We start from the raw sequence: 13,508 nt of genomic DNA, 5'->3' as shown, positions 1-13,508 counted from the left end.
CAAACATGCAGATTTGGGCTCTTGAACTGATTAACAAGCACTGGCTGTTGTGAGAACCTTAGCAACCAGGGAAGCGGTTCTTGTGCTCTAATACTTCTCAGATGGTTCACAGTGTAAGTCCCAGATACCAGATAATTCAGTTCTCATTCAGATGCACAGACCCCAGAAGGTGTTTCTTAGCATAACTCAAGCAGCCTGCAGAAAACCCTGTACATATGCAGTGCAGTACAACACACAGTGAAGCTTACAGAGAAGCATCCAACAGACTCCAGCCACTGCCCAGTGTACTAAGATAGAAGCCCACTAACTTTTGACCTGTGCACTCCAGAAGGCCAGAGTCCTAAATCTATCATAGGTCACCCAGGACCACTTCAACCAAGCTACAGTATCTTTACCATAAATCACCACACTACACATACTCTGAAATACACATAGGGAAGACATATCAACAAAGAAATAGAGATTCTGAAAAAGAACCAAACAGAAATCCTGGAAATAAAACACTCTAAACCAAATGAAAAGTTCAGTTGAAAGCATCTCCAGTACATTAGACCACATAGAAGACAGCTGTTCAGGCTTCAAAGACAAGTATATTGTTGTGGGGCAGGTCACTCAGAAAGCACACCAAGTCCCAGTTTTATCCAAATTGCAGTCTTTATTTAGCCAGCCGGCTGGTGACTGCCCCCCACAGGACCCATAACTGTCTCTGCAAGGAACAGCCCTGAGCCTGAGCATTTTAGGATATTTAAAGTCAAAAACCACATAGCTGCAAGCAAACAGGTACAGAAATTGAATTGGGCAGTTAGTGAGACAATGCAATGTGTACATTGGTATTTCCCACGGGACTTTCCAGGTTGGCATAGCAGTAAGCAAGCAGAAGGGAAGTGGGTCAAAATGACCCTAGCTGAATATAAGTTAGAAAATGGTTACTAATGTCTAGACAATCAATCTCTGACAAGGTACATTACCCAAGAAAAATGGAAGCCAAAGAGGATAATTTTACATTGTATAAGAATTGCTATTTTGTGTTGCCAAATATGTTATGTTAGGTAAATATTAATGGGTACAGAGGTGGGGCTTTCCCATGGGAGAAGCATTTCTTACATGATATGGAGTCTCAGAGTAAAATGGAGTCTGTTTGGTCATTGCCCATAGAGCCTGGCCCATAGCAATATAATCTTGAAAATAAAGTTGACAATAAAGAAAAGATGTCAAAGACTATGAACAGAATATTCAAAAAAAAACTGGGATAACATTAAGAGAACAAATATGAGAAACATTGATAGAAAAGAAGGCACTGAGATACAAAACTTTAATGTCCTTCTCAATAAGGTAAATTTAAAAAATTTTCTACACCTTAAAAGTGAGATAGAAAACAAAGCACAAAACGCATTAGAACTGCAAAGGACAAGATCAAAACAGATCCTAAGGCTCATTATAATTAAAATGCCTAATATACAGAATAAGCACATAATTTTTAAAGTTGCAAGATAAGGACAACATGTCACATTTAGAGGTAAGCCAATTAGATATTAAAATTATTTCTCAGCCCAGAGAAATAATCCAGAAGAACTTGGAATCCTGTACACCAAGCCCTGGAAGATAATGGTGTCAACTAGATTGCCATCTTTTAGAAATAAAGATAAAATCAAATGTTCCAAAATAAGTAGAAACTAAAAGATTTTATGACTGCTAAGGCAGGGCTACAAAAAGTAATCAATGAAATTTTACACACAGAAGAAATGAAAAACATGAGGATGACTGAATTAATGAATTCTACTAGAATAGTCAAGTAAAGGAGAATCAAGTCTCAATTGTGCTCTAGAAACAAATCAAAATGGCAGGAAATAAAAAATCATCTCTCCAAATAACAATGAATATAAATGATCTAAACTTTCCAATCAAAAGTTATAGATTGGCAGAGTGGATTAAATAACAAAACCCAACCATATGGTGTTTACAAGAGACTCACCTTATAGATAAAGACACCCATAAGTTGAAAGTAAAAAGATGAAAAAAGATACACCATGCAAATTGAGCCTGTAAATAAGCAGGATTAGCTACTTTCATATTTGACAAAGTAGAACTTTAGTCCAAAATCAATCAGAAGAAACAAATAAGGTCAGTTCAAAATGGTTAAGGGAAACATCCAACAAGAAAATATGATGAATGTAAATATTGTGCTCCAAACATTGGTGTACCTACATATGTAAAAAAAAATTTTTCATCCAATCAGATCATAATAGAATGCAATTAGCAATCAATTACAAGATAAAAACCAGACAACATTTTATCATATGGAGTTGAAAAGTTACACTTTTGAACAAGGAATTTGTCACAAAACAAATTGGGGGAGAAATAAAAAAATTCTTAGAAACAAATGAAAACAGATAAGGAACATCAAGATCTTTATTATTGTATAAAGGCAGTTGTAAGATGAAAGTGTGAAGAGTCGAGTATTCACTTTACAAAAACAACAGAAAGATTCCAAATAAACAATCTGATGTTACACCTTAAATGTAAGAACAAGTTAATTCCAAAATTAGCAGAAAGACTGAAAATAATTAAGTTCAGAGCCAAAATTAATGAAATTGAAAATAAAAAAACAATACATAAGATCAATGCAACAGTTGGTTCTTTGAAAAGATAAACAAGACTAGATAAGCTATTGAAAAGAATGAGAGAGATCAAATTCAACAAAATTAGAGATGAAAATGAGATCTTTAGGAAGCATATTGAAAACTGATGCTCCAATAAACTAGAAAATTTAGAAGATATGGACAAATATCTAGACACATATGACCTACACAAATTGAACCAAGAGAATGTAGAAAACCTAAAAAGACCAATATCAAGTAATAAAATATAATCAGGAATCAAAAGCTTTCCAACAACAGCAACAATTCCCAGGACCAGACGCATCCTCAGATGAGTTCTACCAGACCTTTAAAGAACAAATTATGCCAATCTTCCTCAAATTATTCCCCAAAATAAAAAGAGAGTGGATATCCCCAAATTCATCCTATAAATCCAGTAACATCCTGAAACCAAAACCAAATGAAGACACATCAAGGAAAGAAAACTACAGACTAATAACTGATGAACATATACTCAAAAATCCTTAATTAAAATTTTAGCAAACTGTAATCTAAAATACATTAAGAAGATTGTATACCATAAATAAGTTGGTTTTATCCCATTGATGCAAAGTTTGTTCAACAGAGGCAAATAAATAACTGCAATTCATCACATAAATAGAATTATGGACATGAATCACATGATCATCTCAATAGTTGCACAAAAAGATTAGACAAAATCGAGCATGCATTCATTTTAAAATTGCAAAGAAAAGAGATGGAAGAAAATTACCTCAAAATTTTAAAGCTTATAAACTGACAAACTCAAAATCAACTTCATGCTGTATGGAAAAAATAAATACATTTTTTATAAAATCTGTAACAAGACAACAATGTCAAATCACACCACTCCTATGCAATATAGTTCTTGAAACTCTTGCCAGAGCAATCAGGCAAGAGAAGAAAATCAAAGGAAAAAAAGAAGTCCAATTATCTGTTTGCTGATGATGTAATTCTATACAGAGAAGAACCAAAAATATCCACCAGAAGACTACTAGAGCTGATAAATTTTAAAAAGTAGCAAGATACAAGATAAGTATACAAAAAATCAATAGTTTTTTTCTATAATCCAATAATAAATCTACTGAGAAAGAAATCAAGAAAACTATTCTGTTCACAATATCTTTAAAAAAAAAACAACTTGGGAATAAATCTAAACAAGAAAGTTAAAAATCCCTACAATGAAATCTATAAAACACTGAAGAAAAAAAAATTGAATACAACCTTAGAGGATGGAAAGACCTCCCATGATGTTAGAAAGAAAGAATATTGTAAAAGTGGCCATATTACCAATCTGTAAATTACCGTATACAGATTCAAGGCAATCCCCATCAAAATACAAATGATATTCCTCATTGAACGATAAAGTACCATCCTAGTAGCCAAAGCAAGATAAACAAGAAAAATGATGCTGAAGGCATCATAATACCTGATCAAATTATACTACAGAGATATGGTAACAAAAACAGCATGATATTGGCATTGAACAGACATGAAGACCCATGGAATAGAATAAAAGACAAGCCCACATACAATATAGTCATCTGATATTTGACAAAGGTGCCTAAAACATGCATTGGAGAAAAGAACCTTTTTAACAAATGGTGCTGTGATAACTGGGTAGCCCTATATAGAAGAGCGAAAGTAAATCCCTGTCTTTCACCCTGCAGAAAAGTTACTCAGTGTGGACTATGGACCTAGGAATTAGATAATAATTTTGCAACAGCTCAAAGAAAACATATAGTCAACACTCTGACATATTGGCAAGCACTGACTTCCCTAACAAAATTACTAGAACCTAGTAGATATCTAGATACATATGACCAAATTGAACAAATAAAATAAAACCACAAGTAGGTGAGATGGAATCAAATTTAAAAGATTATGCACAGCAAAGGAAACAAGAGCCTGAACAGAGAGTTACAGAGAGGAGAAAATCTTTACCAGCTACTCTTACAACAAGGGATTCGAATCCAAAATATATAAAGAACTCAAGAAATATAATACCCATAAAACAAATCAAAAATCCATCAATAAATGGACAAAAGAACTAAACAGATAGTTCTCAAAAGAAGAAATACAAATGGCCAACAAATAGATGGAAAATGTTTAACATCTCTATCAATCAGGAAAATGCAAATCTACATTGAGATTTCATCTCACTCTATTTAGTTAGAATGGCAGTCATCAAGAATTAAAATAATAATAAATGCTGGTGAGGATGTGGGGGGAAAGTCCACTCACACTTTGTAGGTTGGATTGGAAATTATTATAACCAGCTTGGAAAGCAGTATAAAGACTACTTGAAAGACTAGGAATGTAACCACCATATGACCCAGCTACTCTAATTCTTAGTATTTTCCGAAGGAACTAAAATCTTCATACTATAGTTAATGTTTATAGCAGCATAATTCACAATATTCAAGTTGTGGAACCAGCCCTGGTTTTACAGATATCATCGACAGATAAATGGATAAAGAAAATGTGGTATATATACAGAATGGAGTTTTACTCAGCTGTAAAGAAGAATGAAATTATGGCATTTTCTGATAAATGTATGGAACTGGAGAACATCATGCCAAGTGAAATAAGCCAGACTCAGAAAGTCAAGAATCAAATGTTTTCCCTCATATTAGGAAATCATTAGAGGAAAATAAGGAAGAAAAAAAGAAGAGAGGACTCCATGAAAACAGAAGCGAGGTCAGTGACGTGGAAGAAGAGGATTGATTGGGAAGGAAGAAAGAAGGACAAAGGGAGAAATTGCAGAATAAAATTAAATGTAGATATTTAAACGTACCACGGTGAATTCCACCTTTGAATGCGTCTAAAACACCAACATAAAAAATAACAATAAATAAATAGAGGAAGCTGAGTAGAATCAGAAAAGGGACCTAGGCAGGAGAGAAACGGAGAGAAACAGGAAGCAGTGGGAACTGAGATGGAGCCAATTATATTCCATGCATGTATGATTGTGTCAAAACGAATCCCACTATCATACGTAACTGCAGTGCACCACTACAGATACTTTAAAGGACAAGGACCTGTCCATGTCTACACACCTGCCCTATCCTCCCTACTTGCCCGCTCTTCCTGGTGTAGCGATTGACTTGATGACATCTTTGAATTAGCATGCTTTCCCCATCCCTACAGCTTTGTACCAGACTTTCCTCATTCAGGTGTCTTGTCATCTGAATGACTGATTCTCACAGTTCTGGTCTCAACCTGAGGGTCCTTTGATAGATAGCCTTCTGCAATCATTCCCATTGGGCACACTGTCATTTAAACATTTGCTATAATTGCTTAGTCAAATGCCAACCCTACTATGTGAGAATATGCTCCTGTTAGGAATGTGCAATATAGACCAATGTCTTCAAGACCACTCATGGGCACTGGCTCATAGTAGATATCCCCTGATATTGCTTGTTTTAACACTGATAGAAGCTTAGTAAGCATGCCATCTTTGGTGATGCCTGCCTATCTTCAAAGCATTGCAGTAAGGATTGCATTAACTATGAAAGCAAAATTCAAATGTCAGTTGAGCTTCAGATTATCTGAGTCTGCAAATCTGATAACTCCTAGTTTCTGAGACAATGGGTGGACAAATGTAAGTAAGTACCTCTAGTTAACTGACTTAAAGAAGTGTCACAGAGAAGAAAATACTTAGGCTCCAAGGAAGTGAGAAGACCAGTTATTTTCTTATGCTTTAACTTTTTTGTTTCCATTTTCTTTTCCCCTTTCACTTATTTCTTTGACTTTCTTTTGCATTTTTGGTTTTCTTCATGAAAGACGAGAAACACTCTGAAACCCAGATTAGGTTTATAAAGGCTAACAAGAGCCTGTTATATGTGGGAGAGTGAGTGGGAGGAACTGATGATACAATTCTCACAGCTAACTGACCTGGAATTCCCCAAAATCCACAATAAAGGATCTCCTTAAATCTCATGGGATCTGGCTGAAGAGGATTCCCTTGCTTAGATAAACTATGCTTTTGACATTTTATAAATTTTCTCAAACTTCGTATTTTTATTTTGTTCTTAAAGATTATTTTTATTTTGTTCTTAAAGTTAATGGACTTTCCAAAGATCAGATAACTTTAACATTTTTAAAGATACCCATTTAGGTGCAATAAAATCATTCTCAAACTGCTTGAAAACTGTCAATTACTGCCTGAAACTAAAATTTTCCCTTGGATATTAATGGTCTTGGGTGAAAACAACTTTTAGTTTTATCCCTGCTGGGGTAAACATGACCTTCACTTGATCTTTTTTCACTTGATCCATCATTACCTGCAGCACTCAAAGAATGGCATTGCATCCACATTCAGTGCGTGCTGCTGCACGAAGACCCTTCCAACAGCCTTGACAGCAGCACCCTCCTCAGAGGGTTGATTCATGCAGTTACTGCACATGCTACAATACCCCCCGTTATTTTAGGTGAGACTTCAAATGTGAAAATGCATTTTGTTTCCACTGGAAACACCTAAACCTTTTCCAAAACGTGTCTGCTAAGAACAAGGGGTCCAAGGGAAGAACTGTGAATAGGGTCACAATTAGAAACAATATGATGAATCAAAAAAGTGTGTCTTATCTCAGGCCTTGGGAATGGAGATTGAGAACGGAGGGAGGTGAGTTCAATATCAGCAGTGCTTAACTCCACTGAACACACTGCTGTGACATAAAATACTCCCACATCCCACACCCAACACACTTAACACACCAGCACTTGTTACGACATCTGCTTCCTGGATGCCACGGCAATGCAGCTGAAGCCTGTTATATGAGTGGGGTGGGGAGCTCTGGGGCACAGCTCTCCTTTCTAGTGATTTCCCTGAGTTATCATGTTGCCAGTTTTGACATTATCCCTGAAGAGTGTCCTAATAGTTTCTGCCAGGCGCCCTTCACATCTTTATTCCGTAGACTGTAAATCATGGGGTTCAGCATCGGAGTCAAAATGGCATAGAAGAGAGAGATCAGCTTCTCCTGAAGGACAGAGGGGCTGGAGTGGGGCTGGATGTAGGTGAAAATGGCCATGCCATAGCAGAGGGCCACCACAGTGAGGTGAGAGGCACAGGTGTGGAAGGCTTTCCTCCTCCCCTCTGGGGACTGGATCTTCAGGATGGTGGAGATGATCTGGATGTAGGACAGGAGCACCAGGAGGAAGGGTGTCATCAGAAGGATGATGCTAGAAACCATGATGGCAACTTCACTGGAGGAGGTGTCCACACAGGCCAGCCTGACCACAGCCAGGAGTTCACAGGATATGTGATCAATGTACCTGTTTGTGCACATGGGCAGCTGGAAAGTGATGGTGGTCTGCATAAGAGAGTTGATGGAGCCACTGAGCCAGGATGTGATGGCCAACCGAGTGCACAGGCCTCCATGCATGATGACTGAGTAGCGCAGGGGGTCACACACTGCCACATAGCGGTCATAGGCCATCACTGCCAGGAGAACAAACTCTATCCCACCCAAGCCCAGGGAGAAAAACAACTGTGCAGCACAGCTCAGGAATGGGATCCCTTTGTGTTCTGCCAGGAAATGCACCAGCAGCTGAGGGACGATGCTCGTGGCATAAGACACGTCCACGAGGGAGAGGTTGGTGAGAAAGAAATACATGGGTGTGTGCAGCCGGCTGTCCAATCTGATCAGAAGGACAATGAGGAAGTTCCCCAGCACTGTCACCAGGTACATGGCCAAGAAGAGGACAAAGAGGGAGACTTGAGTGTCCCAGTCACTGGTCAGTCCAAGGAGAATAAATTCACTCTCCCATGTCCGATTATATGTTCCCATTAAAAAAAAAGTTAATCTGTAGTAAAATTCACAAATCACAAGAGATATTTATCAAGAAACATAAACAAATTTTATTGCATTTATATAGACCATCCATTTTTAGTCAAGTACTTCAAATCCCACATCATCCAGGAAGACACGCTGGGTCGCCATACACTTTATAGATCCACTTTGAATCACAAGGGCAGTGGAGTGTCTCCATGAGGATATGATTTGGCATCAGAATGCCAAAGAGAGACTGGCACATGAGGACCACAGGTAAAATAGGTAGCAACAAAGAAGAATACAGTTGGCAGGTTAAAGAATTATCTGCAGTATGGCAACTAAACCCATACTGGGAAAATGCATAAACAAGTCTACTTTGTAATTCTTTCTTAGTGTTTTTTTTTCATGTTAACTACTCATCTTAAACTCCTTTAATAAACAATAAAATCCTAATTTTCATTTTTTGGGTCATATCATCCTCATGCTCAACAAACCTCAAAGCATACCTCCCCTCATGTTGTGAAAGTCTCTTGTGTCCTCAAAAACAATCCACACTGCCTGCTCAGAACATGGTACTGGAGAACAATATACCTCTTAGACATGAGCACTGGGAGGGAAGATTTCCCTTTGCCTATATCTTTGAATCATGGTGAATGTAGAGTTATTACTGTGGCATCACAAATCAACACCATGTAATAGAATGACAAAGGTATGGGACTCTGGGCATGGCTCAGAGGTCATACTCAGCAAGAGGGAAGCCCTGAGTTCAATCCCCAGCACAAAAAGAAAATAAAAGTGCCATAGGAATATTCTGCTAAAAAATCGTCCCCTTCGATGCCTTTATGAATCAGTGTATCAACTGGCCCTGTAAAATAGTCACATACGAATAGAAAATGGGAACTTTAAATGTGAATAACACCGAAACTCTAGCAAAACTCAGAGGTGTGGAGAGCAAATATTAAAACTTCTCAGTCAAAATATTATTGTTATGGAAATGGCTAAATCAAGCTATGTATTAATTTACATACTTACATTGATTGCTTTTTTATCTGGTGAGAGTACTTGAAGTCTACAAAATAAATTCATATAATTTTTATTTGTCAAATTATAAAATTTAAAAAAAATTACCTTTTTTTTTGGCCCTAGTTAAAAGTATCTCCTTGTACCTTCTACCATCATTCAGTAAGTAGCTGTTGGGGAAAATATCAAGACACAAATGTTCTCTCTATGACAAAGAAACAAAGACCAAAAATAGGTGTTCAGATTCTTCACACAAACCTTTTTTTTTTCCATGACATAATATGCCTAATTTAAAAGTTAAATTTCAATCAATCAGCCTTTTTAAATAAAGAAATTTTTTTTGTTGATTCCATGGAAACTCTTACCATTTTAATTAATGTAAAAAGTTAGTCTAAGTTTTAACAAATCAAATATTGTTTTTATTCCTATTCCACCTGATAAATTCACCCACTATTCTTTTCCCTATTTTTTCAACAATTTATTACATTATGACATCTTTAGCTGAAAATATGCATCAGCTCAACAAGATGAGTGAGGAATTAACACAACAACCTGGGATGATGTTAGAGCCTGGATTACCTTTTGCCTGGATGGGGAAGATACATTTGACTTTAGTCACCCCCGCCTCCCTTTCTCTGAGTCTGTCTTCTAACCCTGCATCTATGAGCCTGATGACTTCATGCTATTCTCTGCACAGGTCCTGCCTTCCAGTATCATAGCCCTACTCAAAATTGTCCTTCCTCTTCTCTTAAAAGCAATGCCAAGGATGTCAAGATCTTAAGTTCAATATATTTCTACTGGTAAATTCTCAGGCAGTGATTGTGGGTATGTTTGCTGGTAACATCTGGTATTTCAGAATCATAGAATCAGGCATCATTCAACTGGTCTGCTACCGTTTCCTTAAATTTAAACAGTTTGTGGAGGTCCCATTTATGCCAAACTCAATGTCTATGCAGAAAGCCTGGGAAGAAAGAATACCCTTCCAAGTATGAAAATGACTTCTCTAAATAAAGTACCCATTAGCTTTGCACCTGTAACCCCCTCTCCATGTTCCTGCCCTAATAGAAGTGGTAAGAACTCGAAGGAAATAGGAGAAACTGTTCATCAAGGAAAAGATGCAAGACTTGACCCACAAGCAAACATCACCAGATCTGTACACTACGTGGGTCACAAGCAGTCAGAATCGTCACATGTCATCCATGGAGATGGCTTCCATGCTGCTATTCCCATTGTTCTTGTACAGTTTTTAATTACATTTGGTTTCCTTGCTGCTCTATGGCCCAACACTCAAAAATAACTCAGTGTGCTTTTGCAAGGAAGGAAATCACCAGAGCCTGGCACTGAGATGTCATTTCCCTTCCCAACAGTCAGTGTCACATTTCACTCTACCCCGGTGAGTGCATTTCACATTTAACTCTATCTAACAACATCTTCTATCTATTACCTAGCCACATGAAAAATTTTTTTCTTCGTTTCCCTCTCTATTCGAGTATTGATTTGAAAGACTTAGGAGGCATACAGAGTACAAAAGGATTATCTGGTGTCTCATACTCATATGAAAAATATACTTCATAATAATAATCATTTCCACTATTCATGGAAATTCAAAGAGTGCACAGTTGGGCAAAAAAATTGTATCTGCCTCAAAAATACGATCTGAGACATAATGGGGCTTAGAGATAGGCATATTACCAATATAATCTCCCATTCATTATAGTGATGATTCCCTACAGCTAAGTAAGAGAAAACCAAAAAAAAATTTCTCCTTGGAAAATTTGCATTTCCATTTTGTAACACATCTTTGATTCTTTATCACTTTTGGCTTCCTTAGTAGAGTCTACAGTGTTAGCACGGGTAAATTCAGAAGCCCAGTACCTGAAGGTTAAGACACACAACCTACAAATATGTTTCTTTCCTGATGGTCAAAATAAATCTGAACCTTACCTTGAAACAGTTGGGCTGTCAATGGAAATGACACTTTCATTTAGAGAGAGAGCCATCTCACTGTTCTGAACTCTTGATTGTATAAACAGACTGCATCCATAATGGACAGGAGAACCTTCTCAATTGGACATAGAGAACCCCAGGGCCACTTAGGAGGGTGACATATAAAATAATTTTGTATTCTGTGAGGACAACTAGTCTTCTCTCTTTCTCTCTAGATTTGGTTGCCTCAATTTTTACATAATTTGAGCCCAATTATGGAGACCCAGTTTCTCAAAGAAGTGCAATCATGAAATTAATTTCTGGTATCATTTATTATTATAGTTATCTTGTGCAAATTATCACTGTCCCTGTCTCTTGTTCCCTATACTAAGACCAGGGTATTCTTTTGCAAGATAATTCTCTTAATGAAGCTTCTGTAGCAAAGTCCTTAAAATACATTTTCAAGGTACTAGCACTGAAATGAGGACTGGCAAACCTCAAATGAAATCTCAGTCTACATTTTGAACTCAAATTTCATGTAAAGAAAAATCAAAATACTTTTCACTTACACTCTTAAGAAAATAACTGAGAAATGATACTTTAAAACAATAGACAGTTTATCTTTTCTGAAAATGTAATATATTCCTACCACAAATTTGTGAATATTAATCAATATCTAAAGAAAAGTTTTATGGGTCTGGGTTCCCCTTCTAAATCTCTTTCTTCAAAAATAATGTGAAATTTATCCATGATATTTCTAATATTTTACATTATTATTTTCCCCATCTGTTTTAATCTTTCTTATTTTCCCTGTTGGTTATAAAGTTTGGAATCAAGAAACCCATAAAACACACACACACACACACACACACACACACACACACACACCAAACTCTCCAGCTTTTGAAAGCAGAATTTACTACATTTGTTGTAATACTTAGAATGAGAAGATTTCAATATTCATGTTCATATTTCTGATTCAGAGTCCCTAACAAATCAGATTAGTGCAGTTTCTGTCCCTCCAAAGCCTATTTACTTTGCATTATGCCTTCTATTGACCCTTCTATTAAAGGCTCTCAAATATTAATCAGCTTCTTCAAAAAAAAAAAAAAAAAAACTCGAACATTTCTACTTTAGTTTAGGTTGCAGTTGTTTTCTAAAGAGCACTCCCTTCCAACAAAATAATTTCTGATAGAGGTTAAGAGTCCTCAACACTTTTGGCTCCAGGGCTCAGAAATCACCTGAGACTAGTTTAGTTTGCAAGGGAAGCTACTGAGAGGAAGTTCATAAGTGCCCTCAAATTAGCTCCCACAAAGACCCAAGGAAGTGTGGTGGCTGCACTAGCAATGTGGGGCTGCCAAATTCCCCTCAGGGGCTTCATGAAATTCATGTGTTAATTGCTGTCACCTTCCCAATTCTCAAGGGTTTCTATGTTGCCCTTCTTCTCCCTGAGGAAGGCTGCTCTCCATTCTCCTTCCAAAATGCCACTGAAGCCTAAGATATTCTTAAAAGTCACCAAAGCCTGCTTTCTGCTTTGATAACTTAGGATGTTCTTCTGGAGTTGTATTCCTACTCTAATGAGCAGTTACCCTGAATCCTTGCCAGATGAAGCATTTGGTTCTAGAATGCCATTACATCTCTTCTTCAGACGAAAGGGTTTTGCTTCAAACCCCAAAGTTATGTGCAAAAAATACTTCTAGGCATTTGCAAGAGTTAAAGAACACCTATATTTACATCATGCTGTTAAAGTTCCAAAAATATGACTAAGCTTTAAGACTCCAAATAATATGTATGTAAAGAGAGTTTTAGAGGCTATAGGGGAGAAGACGGAAAGAAAAGGGTCATCAAAAATCCTTGCCAGGCTTGGTGGTGCATGCCTATAATCCCAGAGGCTTGGAGGCTAAGACAAGAGGGTCGAAAGTTCAAAGCCAGACTCAGCAAAAAACAAAAAAAGAACAACCTGGGGATGTGGCTCAGTGGTCGAGTGCTCCGGAGTTCAATTCCTGGTACCAAAAGGAAAAAAAAAATCCTTAACACAAAATTGTTAACTTTCTGTACCACCTTACATGTTTAATATTTGTGAAGAGGTTCAATATAAGTTTTAAGAATGAAATCACATTACAATTCTGTGGTATTCCTCTTTGCCTCATGC

At 37.0% G+C, this 13,508-nt stretch overlaps 1 protein-coding gene across 1 annotated transcript; it reads right to left on the bottom strand.

The window, feature by feature from the left end:
• Positions 1-7,471: 7,471 nt before the first annotated feature.
• LOC308645825 (olfactory receptor-like protein OLF3) lies at positions 7,472-8,425 on the bottom strand (the record flags this gene model as incomplete). The annotated part of the gene is made up of 1 exon (XM_081288240.1): positions 7,472-8,425. One exon carries the CDS (start codon positions 8,423-8,425, stop codon positions 7,472-7,474), a length of 954 nt encoding a protein of 317 aa, XP_081144366.1.
• Positions 8,426-13,508: the final 5,083 nt, after the last annotated feature.

This window comes from Spermophilus citellus, assembly GCF_964194105.1.
Source record: "Spermophilus citellus genome assembly, chromosome: 3".
NCBI lineage: Eukaryota > Metazoa > Chordata > Mammalia > Rodentia > Sciuridae > Spermophilus > Spermophilus citellus.
Note: the sequence above shows the minus strand (reverse complement) of the source record. Positions and strands in the feature narration are given on the sequence as shown.